The sequence below is a fragment of the Megascapheus bottae genome, chromosome 37 (genome assembly GCF_031878675.1).
Source record: "Megascapheus bottae isolate mThoBot1 chromosome 37, mThoBot2.hap1, whole genome shotgun sequence".
NCBI lineage: Eukaryota > Metazoa > Chordata > Mammalia > Rodentia > Geomyidae > Megascapheus > Megascapheus bottae.
In genome coordinates, this window is record NC_143545.1 from 1,188,929 (window position 1) to 1,202,680 (window position 13,752).

General features: G+C 56.7%; 2 protein-coding genes across 2 annotated transcripts; one reads left to right on the plus strand and one right to left on the minus strand.

Moving 5' to 3' along the window:
• Nucleotides 1-881: 881 nt before the first annotated feature.
• On the minus strand, nt 882-8,116 carry Foxm1 (forkhead box M1). Its single transcript, XM_090325308.1, has 8 exons — nt 7,599-8,116; nt 6,194-6,345; nt 4,917-5,108; nt 3,743-3,871; nt 3,002-3,046; nt 2,432-2,504; nt 2,169-2,344; nt 882-1,979 (listed from the first exon to the last, which is right to left on the minus strand). Exons 1-8 carry the CDS (start codon nt 8,074-8,076, stop codon nt 978-980), a joined length of 2,247 nt encoding a protein of 748 aa, XP_090181434.1. The 5' UTR covers nt 8,077-8,116; the 3' UTR covers nt 882-977.
• A 2,047-nt stretch (nt 8,117-10,163) lies between these two features.
• On the plus strand, nt 10,164-13,188 carry Rhno1 (RAD9-HUS1-RAD1 interacting nuclear orphan 1). The gene is made up of 3 exons (XM_090325263.1): nt 10,164-10,251; nt 10,831-11,089; nt 12,421-13,188. The coding sequence occupies exons 2-3, from the start codon at nt 10,922-10,924 to the stop codon at nt 12,958-12,960; spliced, it is 708 nt and encodes a 235-aa protein (XP_090181389.1). The 5' UTR covers nt 10,164-10,251; nt 10,831-10,921; the 3' UTR covers nt 12,961-13,188.
• The last annotated feature ends 564 nt before the right edge of the window (nt 13,189-13,752 follow it).

Genomic DNA, 13,752 nt, shown 5'->3' on the forward strand with positions numbered 1-13,752 from the left:
ACCACCAAAACCCTGAAGGGGACCTGTGGCCACCAACAACCAGAAGGCAGTGTGGGCCGGTCTCTGGGGCTGTCCTTCCTGCTGGGGCAACTGGCAGTCTACTACAGTTATGTAAGTTAGCCAGCAGGCAGCGGTGCCAGGGTCTAACATGGCAGGGAAGAGGACTCAGCAATGGGCAAGTGGTCATTTCGGTCAGGAAGGCCATGAGGACAGGGGATGGGGGCCACAGCCCGATGTCTGCTGCGTCCTACTGCCGCCCCTCCCCCCCACACCAACAGTCCAGAGAGCCGCGCGTCCACCCCGGAGTTTATTCAGTAGGTAGGTACAGTAGTGTTCTGAAGGCAGGGCCCAAGGGTCGGGGCGGGGGGAGCTCTTTGCAAAGCTGAGGTGCAAGCTGGGAAAACTGGACAGGTCAGGGGCCTCTGTCTCTCCCACCTCTGGCCACCTTTCCCCTCCGTGCCAAGTCTACCTGGCACCATCAGGGGCATGAGGGGAGAAAGAAATGCATAACAGAAGTCTATGTTTCCATTCCACGTCAGTGCACCCATCCCCCCACCCCCAAATTCTAGTCTTTACCCAGTGGCAGAGATCGCAATACCTGGTGGGGGGGGTGGGGGAGGGAGGAGGAATGCGACAGGGGGTCCGGGGAGGGGGAGGGGGCGAATCCCGGAAAGCAGAGAACTCCCTGTCTGTCCTGGGCACCGCAGGCCCGAGGGACCTGGCACCCTGCACCCCTGCCCTGCTCACCAGCCTCCGGCAGTCTCTAGATAAGGATCTCTGTGGAGTAAGCTTCCCTTTGTAATGAGAGGAGAAGCTGGAGGAGCCACGCCATTTACAGGAGGCGCAGCGGGAGGACCCGGTCCGGGAGCAGTTATGGCTCTCTGGGCGGGCGGGCATGCTGCTGCTGCAAAGGCCGTCACCTCGGTAGCCCCAGGCCCGCAGGGCTCGGGAGGCCAGCGGGGACAGAGGCCCGGCTTCTACCGCAGCTCGGGGATGAACTGGGACCAGTTGATACCGTCGGGGCCCAGCGGGTCCTCGTCGAGGCCGGGAAAGCTGACGTCCAGCAGGATCTTGCTCAGGCTGTCGTTCATTGTGTCCAGGACCAGGCCTTCCGTGAGAGAGCGGTTGGCAGACAGGCCGGGGACCTGTGGGTACGGGGATCCCAGTTTGGGGACGTCCAGATCGGAGGGGCAGGAACTGCTGAAGGGGTCGGCGGTGAGGTCGAAGGGCTCGGAGTTGAGGAGCTCTCGGGGGGAGTCGAACAAGGGGTCGCTCTTCAGCGGCGTGGTACTGAGCCCCGGAAGTCCCAGGGGCTCGGGCAGTGGCCCGAAGACGCCCTGCGGAGCGCGCACTGGGCTGAAGTCCAGGCCCCCCACCTTGGCCGGGGGGGTGAGCCTCCAGGACTCAGGGGTCCTGGGCAGGACGGACTTGCTGGGGGTGGAGGAGGCGGGCAGCAGGTCCTTGACGGGCGTCTTGAAGGGGCCCCCATCCTCGGGCTCCGAGGCCTCGGCCAGGAGCGGGGGCTCGGCGGCCTGCCGGGCGGGGCCCTCGGAGAACAGCAGCTCGGAGGCGTCGTCTCCGCAGGGCGGGCGCAGGTGCTGCTTCCTGCGGGAGCGGCTCATCTCCCTCCTCTCCCTCCGTTTCAGGAGCAGCATCTCGGACACGCAGCGGGCCGGGGAGCGGAGGCTGACGCAGGGCTTTCTGCGGCGTGGCGTGGGCGAGCAGGACGAGTCCTCGCGGGGGGACGGGCACGGGGAGGGCCACTCCTCCAGGGGGGGGCTCTCCACCTTGATGGGTCTCAGCAGGCCGGGCACGGCGTCCTTCTCCTCCTCCTCGTCCTCGTCCTCCGGCTGGCTCTCCTCCTCCTTGATGGAGCCCGAGGGCAGCAAAGGCGGCAGTGGTCCATCCCCGGGCAGGGGCTCCTCCTTCACCGCGCTGGCCGTGGGCAGAGGAGCGACGCCTTCGTCGGCCAGCAGCCCCTGGAAGGACGCGGAGGGGAGGTTAGAGGCCGGGCACGGGGCCCGGGGCACACAGAACACAGAGCCAGAACCAGGACTGCAGGGCTTCTGCCCACACGCACGGCCGAGTTCGCCTTCCTCCCATCGGCAAGGCCGCCTTGTTGCGGTGGCACAACCGTTACGGCTTCTCCCAGGAAGCAGGACACTTACCTTGGGCGCGATGCGGACGCGCTTGCCGTGCCGAGCCAGCTCGGAGCCCACGAGCGACGCTGCCAGGGGCAGGGGCACCTTGGCGGAGGGCTGCAGCACCAGGGGCTGGTTCACGGGGAACTGGATGGGCACCAGGTAGGAGCTGACTCTTGGCAGCAGCGGCTTCATCTTCCGTCCTGGGAGGGGAGAGAAGAGATGAGGCGCAGCCGGCCCGGGGCTGTCCTGGGACCCGGTCGGGAACACGGCCAGGCGGCGAGACTCACGTGCTCCCAGCGGGAGTTGGGCCTTGATGGTGACATTACGGCGCAGCTCCGGATTGGACCGTTTCTGTTGCTGCTTATGGCAGCCAGGGAGAGAAAGAGACCTGGGGTAAGGGGATGAGAGCCTCGGGCTCAGAACCCCCCAGCACGAGCTGGAGCCTCTCAACTAACGGACAGCTTAGAAAGAAAAGGCCGTGGGTGGATGGATGGATGGATGGACAAGGCCGGCGGGCACGCTGTCCCGCGCCAGAGCATGCAGGACAGGTGGTGGCTGGACGGTCCTTACCACCCCCAGGGGACGCTGGAAGGCTCGGCCGCCCACGGGCGTGTCCCTGCGGTGACAGGGCCTCCTGCGTGCCCTTCCCAGCCCTGCTCTGCTCAGTGCACCTTTGGGATGCCTGTGGGAAGCGAGGGAGGGAGGGAGGGAGGGGCAGGTGCCCGGCGACATTGGGGTGCTGTATTCGGGGGCTGCCAGGCCCGAGGCCATCGGCTCCCTTCCTTCCCCACTAAAGCCATGTTGAGGCCCGGTAGGAGACAAGAGCCAAGCCCGGAACAAGGGAAGAAGAGCCTTACTGATTCCAAGTGCTGGGACGATTGTGGAGACCCTGGGTCCAGTGGCTGGTGGCGGCCAGGCATTGTGGGAGAGAAAGGACACGAAGTTACCACCAAGGTGGTCAAGCCAACCAGCCTGGCAAGACACTGATGGACAACTGTCCCTCCCAGAAGAATTGCCCGGACCCTCGCAAGTCCCAAAGCCACACACAGCTTCGGGAGGAAAAGATGTGCTGCGGGAAAGCTGTGTTTCTCATCTTTCGTTTGTTTTCTTTGGGAGGGTTGGTCACGGGGCTTGAGCTTGGCGCCGTCTCCGAGTTCTCTTTTGCTCAAGGCTGACGCTCTAGCACGTTGAGCCCCAGCTCTACTTGGAGTTTTCTGGTGGGTCGTAGGAGGTAGGAGTCGCAAGGACTTTCCTGCCTGGACCGTCTATGAACTGTGATCGTCAGATCTCAGCGCTCCGAGAAGCTAGGATGTGACAGACAAGAGTCGCCCGACGGTGCCCGGCCTCACCTGTGTGGCTCTAAGAATCCCCCAGATGAGATGCTTGTTACAAATGCAGATTCCTGGGTCCCTTCCAGACAGATGGGATCAGGAGCCCCAAGACAGGAGCCAGGAAAGCTGCAGGGTACAAAGCGCCCCAGGCAAACACTGCTCCCCCCCAACAAAGGCGGGCTGGGCAGGATCTGTCAGTGATTCACGTGGCTTGCTAACAGCTGGCTCCGAACTTCTAATCCAGGAAGAACGGAGGGAGACCCTCACCTTGAACACCTGGTCTAACGTCAGGTAGCGGTTGGCGCTGGGGTGAATGGTCCAGAAGGAAACCTTGCCGTTGCCTGACGTCTCCCGGACAAACATGTCATGGAGGGAGAGGTTGTGACGGATAGAATTCTGAAGGAGAAATGGCTAGTTAACCAGGAGGCAGCAGCTCAGGCTTCTCATCCTAGCTACTTGGGAGGTGAGATTTGCTGGTTCAAAGCCAGCCCTGGGCAGTGGAGTCAGTGAGACTCTTTATCACCTACAAATGATCAACAAAACCAAAGCCAGGAGTGGCACTGTGGCTCAAGGGGTAGCGCCCTAGCCTTGAGCAGAGGCAACCTCAGGCCCTGAGATTGAGTGAGGACCAGCAAAAAAAACAACAAAAAAAGATGAGTAGTTATTATGTCATCTCTGAGCTTCCGAGTGTGTGTGTCTGTGCTTGCACTTTTCCTGCCTGTGCTTTGTTGAGGGGCCTTGTAACCCTCTCTATTATAGCGCTCGCTCTCTCTCTCTGCCTCCACACTACAGACTGACCACCTCAGTCCTCTCCTTTTGCTTCATGAAGACCCTTTCAAGGGCTGGTGGTGCAGTTCAATGGAGGGACTGCCTGCATAGCAAATGAGAGGCCTGGAGTTCAAATCTCTGAGTATTAGCAAACGAGAAGAAAAGACCCTTCATAAAACTCAGTGGTTGGCCGGGTGCTGGTGGCTCACGCCTGTAATCCCAGCCATTCAGGAGGCTGAGATCTGAGGATCACAGTTCAAAACCAGTCCAGCCAGGAAAGTCTGTGAGACTCTCATCGCCCATGAACAACCAGAAAACTGGAAATGGCGCTGTGGCTCAACGTGGTAGAGGGCTAGCCTTGAGCTGAAGGGCTCAGGGACAGCGTCCAGGCCCTGAGGTCAAGCCCCACCGACGATTTAAAACACAGACACACAAAACTCAGTGGGCCGTTCTCACTGTGACTCTAGCACCCCTGCTCGTGGCACAAAGGTGGGCCTGGTACCACACCTGAATTCTCCTCAGAGCCTGCGTTCTTATGGGTGATGCAGCCGGGGTTCATAGCATCAGGCTACAACCCCAGAAGGTGCTGCAGCATCCTCTGCCTGTGCCCCGTGCCCCAGAGACACTGTCAGGCCCCAGAGACCTTGACCTTGGCCGTGGCAGGGCGGATTACCTTCCAACCGGGCTTGGCAATGTGTTTAAAGTAGGGGAAGTGGTCCTCGATCCAAGAGTAGATATCCTTCAAGGTCATGCGCTTCCGTTCCGTGCTGTTGATGGCAAACTGGATCATGGCCATGTACGAGTAGGGCGGCCGCTCCGACACAGAGTCCTGCCAGGACGCTGGCACTCCCGAGGGCTCCTCAACCTGGCGGGAAAGGAAAGGGAATGACAACGGACGCCTCTTCCCAAGGACCGGCCCCACAGCAGGGAAGTGCACCAGAAACCAACCCGCTCCGCATGACCCGCTCACAGTGCAAAACGCCCGAGGTGCAGAAAGGGCCTTACAACCGAGACTAGACTCCGACCCAGAAGGAGCTGCTTACCTATCCTTATTTATTTACTTTTTTGCCAGTCCTGGGCTTGAGCTCAGGGCCTGAGCACTGTCCTTGGACTTTCTCAAGGCTAGAGCTGTACCACTTGAGCCTCAGCACCACTTCTGGCTTTTTTTTTTCTAGGTATGTGGTTACCGAGGAATCGAACCCGGGTCTTCGTGCATGCTAAGCAAGCACTCTATCACTAGGCCAAACTTCTGGCCCCTGTTATTTATTTTGTTGTCTGATAATAAAGTCTTGAAACTCTCCACCCCCAACCCCCAATTCTGGGGCTTGAACTCAGGCTCTAGGCTCTGTTCCTGAGCCTCATTCAAGGCTAGCACTCTACCATTCGAGCCATGATGCCACTTCTGGCTTTTTCTGTGTCTGTGGTACTGAGGAATTGAACCTAGGGCTTCGTGCATGCTAGGCCAGCACTCTGCCTCTAAGTCACATTCCCAGCCCTAGTTGAAACTTCTTTATTAGAGGCATGCAACAAGTAACTCTAACGGTCCCGGATATTGCTAGGTCTTAGGTAGAGATGCCATCGTTCATTCAGTTTTCAAATCGAGCCAGGCGCTGGTGGCTCACATCTGCAATCCTAGCTACTCAGGAGGCTGAAATATAAGAATAACAGTTCAAAGCCAGCCTTGGGCAGCAAAGTCCATGAGACTCTTATCTCCCACTAAATACCAAAAAACTGGAAGTGGAGCTGTGGTTCAAGTGGTAGAGTGCCAGCCTTGAGTGAAAAAGCCAATTGAGAGTCCAAGGCCGTGAGTTCAAGCCCCAGGACACACACACACCCCTAAGGCAAATGTAGTCCCTGTGGTAGAGACCTTGCCTAGCAAGCCCAAGGCTCTGAGTTCACTCAGCAACTCATGGCGGCGAGCGACTTCTCGGGTAGCAGAGAGCAGTTCACCTTAATCTGATTGTGCTCCGGCCGGCAGTTCTCCTTGTCCTCGGCTTCTTGCTTAACATCACAGGAGCCCAGCCCATCACAGCTCATCTTCCCGAGCCACTGGATGTTGGTTAGGCTGTTGTCCAGAGTGCAGCCTGCCGCCTCACCGCCAGCTAGAGGGAACCATCTGAGACTTGAGCGTCTCCCTCACCAGAAGCCCAGCGGCCCCACCTCCAGCCCAGGACCACCCTTAGTTAGCAAGTCCTGTTACGGATCTCAGGGGATACCCACCACCCTTCAGGGTTCATTTCTATAGAGGCCAGATTTACTTATTTGATCATCCCGGGGCTTAAACTTAAGGCTTGGGTTCTGGCTCTGCCCTTGAGCTTTTTTGCTCAAGGCTAGGGCTCTACTGCTTGAGCCACAACTCCATTTCCTTTTGGTGTTTCACTGGAGATAGAAGTCGCCTGCAACTGGGCCCAGTGGCTCACGCCTGTCATCCTTGCTACTCAGGAGGCTGAGACCTGAGGACCAAGGTCTAAAGCCAGCCCAGGCACAAAAGGACCTGAGACTCTTATCTCCAATTAACCCCTAGAAGACAGGAAGTGGGGCTTGGCTCAAGGGTAGGGCGGTAGTCTTGAGCTGAAGAGCTCAGGGACAGCACCCAGGCCCAGAGTCCAAACCACAGGACAGACAGACACATCCACATAGATTCCCTCCCCATGCTTCACTTGCTCCTTTATTTTATTTTTGCCAGTTCTTGGGCTTGTACTCAGGGCCTGGGCACTGTCTCTGGCCTTCTTTGGAGCCACAGTGCCACTTGCAGTTTTCTGGTGGCTCATTGGTGATAAGAGTTGTCACAGGGGCTGGGAATGTGGCTTAGTGGTAGGGTGCTTGCATAGTATGCATGAAGCCCAGCCAGGGGCCGTGGCTCACGCCTGTCATCCTAGCTACTCAGGCTGAGATCTGAGGATCAAGGTTCAAAGCCAGCCCGGGTACAAAAGAACCTGAGACTCTTATCTCCAATTAATCCCCAGAAAATGGGAAGTGAGGTTTGGGTCAAGGGTAGAGCGCCCAGGCCGAGTTCAAGCCCCATGACCCACCAAAAAAAAAAAAAAAAAAAGTTTGCATGAAGCCCTGGGTTCGATTCCTCAGTGCCACATAAACACAAACAGCTGCAGCTGGAAGTGACGCTGGCTGTGAACAAAAGAAGCTTAAGGACAGTGCCAGGCCATGAGTTCAAGTCTCAGGACTGCCCCCCCCCAAAAAAAGGTGTCATGGACTTTCTTGCCTAGGCTGGCTCAGAGCTCAGCTCGCTGAGGAACTACAATTACCAGTGTAATCACTAGGCTCCACTAATGAAATCATTTACTATCTTAACAAACAAGATCCTCCCTCCCTCTACTTTGCCTGGCAGTCCACATACCACAGTTCTCCGAGGCCCCTAGCCTTGGAGTGGCTCCGGGCGACCGGTTCACGGTCCTGGTGGTAGGTTTCCGGCCCACCGGCTCGGGCATGATGTCTGTCCCCTTGCGATCATGCTGGGGTTGGCCCTGAGGCTGGGGTGCTGGGGGTTGAGCTGGGGCCCGCCCGCAGCTGATGAGGATAAACTTGTTGGGTCCGCTGCTGCCGCTCTCCTTTCCCCGGGCAGTGAGGGCGGTGATGATGCTCTGGACGTCGGCGTTGGTGGGGATGGCTACCACTTGAGTGTTGGGCATGGTGGGGTGGTTGATGATCTTGATCCCCGCTGGGAACTTGCACGAGCTGGACTCTGCCACCTCCGTGGAGGTCTGGACTGCAGCAGGAGGGGGTTCCTCCTTTGCTGGCTCAGCTGGGGCATTCTGAACAGGAAGGGGCAGCTTCCGTCTTTTGAGAATCAGTGGCCGCCGGGGGCTGGTTTTCATGATGAATCTGCGCTTTCACTCCCCATGGAGAATCCTGAGAGGGTGCACCTGGGAAAGAGCAGGGAGAAGCAGGGCATGGGAGACTTGCTGGGCTGCAAACGTTGTGCCCAACATTCAAAATCCCCCTGAAAGACCACCAGAATCCATGCCAATGCAAGCAACACAGAGCCGTTTATTAGCAAGCTCGAGCTTGGTCCTCCGCGCCTCAGAAACCAGTGACACTTGGAGGCCCTGAGTACAGAATTAGCACAGCTTTTATAGTAAAGAACAAACAGGTTTTAGTTTTGTTCTCACAGCCTCATATTTTGGCTAACCTTTACATAGGAACATTCCACAATTTCTTATCGGTTATGATGTTATGGTTTCCCACAGAAGTTCAGTTTTAGATGTCCTTGCTAGCTGTGGAACACAGCTGTTCTCCTATAGATTACCTTTGAACGTCCTTGCTAGCTCTTCTGAATAAACAACAGATGGAGCCTCTCTCAGTTTTCCTGAGAAGAAATGGGATTTCTCAAACTTAACTCTTGCAGAGTGGAGGTTGCTTTAACAAGATGGATTCAGTCTAGCTACATTCAGTTTAGCTACCGCTCCTCATGGTGCAGAGTGCATACAAAAACTTGAGTCTAGGGGCTGGGAGTTTGGCCTAGTGGTAAGAGTGCTTGCCTAGCATGCATGAAGACCAGGGTTCAATTCCTCAGCACTCCACATACATAGAAAAAGCCAGAAGTGGTGCTGTGGCTCAAGTGGTAGAGTGCTAGCCTTGAGAAAGCCCAAGGACAGCGCTCAGGCCCTGAGCTCAAGCCACAGGACTGGCAAAAAAAAAAAAAAAAACAAACTTGAGTCTGGAGCTTTGGAAGTGCTATGGCTTTGAATTTGGGCCTCATGCATGCTAGGCAGGCAACTGTGTCACTGAGCCATGCCCCTCCAGCTCCCTGGAGCAAAGACTTAAGAAAACAAGCAGAGGTTCTCAGCTGTGACCAAAGAAAGCAAAAAAAAAAAAAAAAAATCATAGCTCACAGAAGCAATTCAAAGGGGCCAAGTGGTACTGGGCTGGAACAAGAAGGGTTCTGTCTGGAAGCTTAAGAACATTTGTCCACAAGCTTGAGTGAGACCATTATAAATATAAAGAAATCTGTGTGTGTGTGTGTGTGTAGGGCGGGGGGAATCTGTGAACTCCTTATCCCTGAATAACCAGTTCAGGGTCAGCGGGTGCGTGTATGTGTATGGGGGGGGGGGGAAATCTGTGAGATCCTTATCCTTGAATAACCACCAAAACCTGGAAGTGAAGCTCAAGTAGTCGAGCACCAACCTTAAGGGAAAGAGCTCAGGGACAGCGTGCTGAGTTCACGCACGTGCGCGCGCACACGCACACACCCCAGTGCAATTTTGACATGTGCCATCTGCTTAAAATCCTTAGGCCTTCCCCAACTTAGGACCTTTCTTTCCTTCGCTCTACCTCCCGAATCCCTTTTTCCTGGTCAGGGAATACAAATGATGTGTTCTTCATTGGTCCTGCGGCACTGGGGTGTGAACTCGGGGCTTTCTTTGCTCTCCACCCACGAGGGAGCCGAGTCTCCCGGCGTGTGTCCGGTTGTCTTGCCAGCCCTGGGGCTGGGGGGCTCCACCACTTGAACCCCAGCTCCACTCCCGGCTTGCTCTATGTCCGAGCCCTCCACGACTAGGCCTCGCTCCCGGCGCCCACGGGTCCCCCCGCCTGCGGGTCAGCGCCCCGGGGGCTCCCGAGGCCCCGCTTCCAGGGAGGTCTCGGGGAGGTCTGAGGAGGGACCCGGCGCGGGCCTGGCGGAAGCGGCGCCCGGGCGGCCCCGGGGCCTCGGTCGCCTCCCGTCTGCGTCCCCTCTCACCTGAGACCGCGGCGGGCTGGGAGCGGCGCCGAGGCGGCGTGGGGGGGTCCCGGCGGCGCGGGGGGCGGGAGCGGGGGACGGGGAGGACGGGGAGGACGGGGGAGGGGGGGACGCCCGGGGCCGCGGCCTGAGGTGAGGTCCCGGCAGCGCCGCTTTTCAGTTTGAAATTGGCGCCGGCGGAGCGTTTGCCGTCACGTGACGCGCCGCGCCGTGACGTCATCCGCCCGCGACGGCCGTGTCTCCGCGTTCCGGCCCTCGAACGCTCGGCGAGGGCCCGGACGTCCTGAGGCCCGCACGCCTGGCGGGGAGGCCGGTAAGGCGGGGGGGGGGGGGGGTGACGACGGGGGGTGACCGGGACCCCGAGGCGGAGGGGAGGCCCGGGGCGGAGGGGGGCGGACGCGGGGCGGAGCCGCCGCCGACCCCAGGGCCCCTCCCTCCCACCCCCGTCGGTGTCCGCCCGGCTGTGGGACGGGAGGGTGGGAGGGGTGGGAAGGGGGGTGCGGGCGTCCCGCAGGGCCTCTTCCAGCCTTTTTTCCCCCTGTGACTCACTGGAACCACACGTCTCCAGGCCCTCCCTGCCCAGGCTGGCTTTGAACCCGCATCCTTAGAAGCCTGGGTAGATGTGTCCGCCCCCCCGGGCCTGGCTTCACTTCTTAGCCCTCTCCACCTGCCGAGGCCTTGGATGACCGTGTTGTCACCGAACTGGTTCCCCGAGGGTTTGTCGCCTGTGAAACATTGTGTGGGACTGGGGTGTGTGTGGGGGGGGGGTGGGGAAGGTATGGGAAGAAGCTGTGCCTTCCCTTGGCTTTGAGTTTGGCAGGGTGGCAGGGAGCCGGGGTGGGGGGGGGTCTTCTGAGTTGGGTTCTCTTCCCTTTGCTTACTTCTCTTTCAGGCATGGGTTGGGATTGGAGCCTGACCCCCCCTCCCCAACCCGAAGGCAACCAGCATCATGTGGTTACTGCGCGCTCTTCATTTACCTGTGGATGCCTCCTAAAAGAAGATGCCACAGACGGTCCCTGAGAGCCCCGCTGCTGTTCCAGCAACAGCCACTGGAGGCCCCGCGACACCTCTTCCACCCTCCGCAGCCTCCAGCCGCCCGCACTGTCCAGGTGCCCAGCAAGCCGGTTGACCAGAGCGCCATCACTTCCTGGGTAGGCCCAGTGGGTTTTTATTCACTTCTCTGCTGCCAGGCTCTTCCAGATGCTGCATCCTGCCCGGAACCACAGCCTCCAAAGAATAAGACTTTGTTTTCTTGGTGGTGAATTGTGGGGCTTGAACTCTGGGCTTTGATGCTGTCCCTGAGCTCTTCAGCGCAAAGCTACCACTCTACCCCTTGAGCCACAACTCCACTTTTCTTGTGGTTAATTGGAGATCAGATTCTCACTGTCTTTAGTGCCCAGGCTGGCTTTGGCCTGTAATCCTCAGACCTCAGCCTCCTGAGTAGCTAGGATTATAGGTGAGAGCCACCTCTCCCGACTAAGATTCAGAATTCTTATCTCTGGACTCCTAAGCTACTCCTGCCCAGAGTGACTGTCTTCCCCGGCGTATCTTATTTTTTCTTGGTCCAAAACAAGGGATGGTATCATATTCTGAAAATGTTCACTGCAAAAGTTCTGCTACTCTCTCAGTAGCCCGGTAAGAAAGCCAGATAAATGGCAGGCAAATTTTCAAGCAGAGTTATTTACTGAAATTTAAAGAGAGACAGTAGCCAGGCGGTGGCTCATGCCTCTAATCTAGCTATTTAGGAGGCTGAGATCTGATCATTGTGGTTCAAAGCCAGCTCAGGCACTAAAGAACTGGAGACTCTTCTCTCCTCTTAATCACTAGAAAACGGGAAGTGGGGCTGTAGCCTTGAGCTGAAGAGCACGGGGACAGGACCCAGGCCGAGTTCAAGTCCCATGACCAAAAAAAAAAAAGGAGACAGTAAATGCATCCTTGTGTAGCGTAAAGGAAAAGAACACCGTTCCTTCTGTGTATGTGTGTGTGTTTGAGCACGCCCGTCCTGGGGCTCAAATTCAGGGTCTGGACCTGGACCCTGTCCTTGAGCTTGTCTTTGCTTCAGGCTAGTGCTTTACTATTTGATCCACAGCTCCCATTTTCAGCTTTTTGGTGGTTAATTAGAGATAAGAGTTTCACAGACTTTCCTGCCTGGCTGCCTTGGGGCTTTGGTCCTCAGATCTCAGCCTCCTGAGTAGCTAGGATTGCAGGCGTGAACCACTGGTCCCCCGGCCCTCTGTCCTTTCTTAGGTGCAATGAATGACTCACGTAAAATATTGGCTTTTCTTATTTTCTCTTTAGACAGTACTTTGTTCTTTTTCCATTGCTCTTTTACAACCTCGTTTTGGATTCTGGACAGAGATAAAACAAGTATTGTGTTCTTTGGATGTAGGTCTATCTCTCAGTACCCAAGAGATTTTTTAGGTTCTTTACTTGGCAGTTGGTTCGTGTCACTTGTTTCTTGTTTTTAAATGTGGGCCCTTAGGTATCACCACAGTTTGATACTACAGCAGAGAGCCGGTTTCCAGCCCACCAGAAACCTCACCGACACCAGGCTAGATCTTCAAGTCGGAAATCGTCCTGCAGGTTTCCACAGCTGACCTTCGAGGTTCCACAGTGTCCTAGCTCGGAGACTTCGGGGATCCCTGTCACCCCACAGGGCCCATCTAATCACCCTGAAAAGGCCGTTTCCAGAAGAAGGCCTTTAGTTCCGCTGCTTAGCCCCCAGAGCTCCGAGGACATGTCAGCACAGTCCCTCCACAGCTTACCTCATGTCTTCGTTCCACTTGACATCCAGACCCCGGAGGCGGCTTTCATCCCCCCAGACCAGAAGGAAAACTCACCCTCCACCTGCATCCTTCACGCAGCCACTCCCAAGAGGCGGGAGCCCGGCCCTGTTCTGGTAAAGGACACTCCGGAGGAGAAGTACGGGGTGAAGGTCACGTGGCAGAGGCGGAGGCACCTGCTAGCCTACCTCTCAGAGAGAGGGAAGCTGAGCAGGAGCCAGTTCCACGTGAGGAGTTGACAGCCACCCGAGGCCTCTTGTTCTTCACAAGTCTCAGGGAACCAATGTGGGAAACTAGAGCCCTGGAGGTTTTGTTTTGTTTTGTTTTCCAGGCATTCTGTTCCACAGTGTGCAGTGGACATACTGTGTGTCCCAAACTGTTAGATTTCATGTCATGAACTTAGTGTTTTCCGATATTGACTGTAAATACCTTGTGTAGAAGTGAATGTAAATAAATGGTTGCAGGAAGATTTTAGAGCAGCCTCTTCTGTCAGTCATGCAACAGCACCACCCATCCAGGGAAGGTCTGTGTGGTCTCTCCCTTTGGTGACTTCATCCACACTGATCCAGCCCAGAGCCCAAGCTGCTGTCAATGACCTGCTTCATGGGCAGGTGGAATCTGCAGACAGGAAATCACTTAGGTTTGCATCCATTAAACTGGGTGGGGAAAAAATGGTTTCTTGTAGTCACATTAAATCTGTGTGTGTGCTGGTATTGGGGCTTGAATTCAGGGCCTGGTGCTTTCCATTTCGGGCTTTTTTTTCATTTATTTTTTATTGTTGGGGTAATGTATGGGGGTTACAGTTCCATTTGTCCGGTAGTAGGTGCATTACTTCTCACACATCGATACCCTTTCTCATGTTTTTGTCCCCATTTCCCTGCCCCCACCCTTTTATTTCTTTATTTTTATGATTCATTGGAAATGAGAGTCTGCCCGTGCTGGCTTCAAATCGCAATTCTCAGATCTCAGACTCCTGAGAAGGTAGCTAGAACGGCAGGCCTGAGCCACCCGTGCTAGGCTCGGTGAAACGC

What these genes read in the sequence shown, in the direction of transcription:
- Foxm1 (XM_090325308.1), bottom strand. Translation starts at nt 8,076, where the DNA reads ATGAAAACCAGCCCCCGGCGGCCACTGATTCTCAAAAGACGGAAGCTG. An exon ending in TTGCCAAGCCCGGTTGGAAG is followed by an intron (nt 3,872 to 4,916) that starts GTAATCCGCCCT and finishes TTTCTCCTTCAG; the next exon opens with AATTCTATCCGTCACAACCT. An exon ending in CGTCCCAGCACTTGGAATCA is followed by an intron (nt 2,505 to 3,001) that starts GTAAGGCTCTTC and finishes GGCTGCCATAAG; the next exon opens with CAGCAACAGAAACGGTCCAA.
- Rhno1 (XM_090325263.1), top strand. Translation starts at nt 10,922, where the DNA reads ATGCCTCCTAAAAGAAGATGCCACAGACGGTCCCTGAGAGCCCCGCTG. An exon ending in AGAGCGCCATCACTTCCTGG is followed by an intron (nt 11,090 to 12,420) that starts GTAGGCCCAGTG and finishes GTGGGCCCTTAG; the next exon opens with GTATCACCACAGTTTGATAC.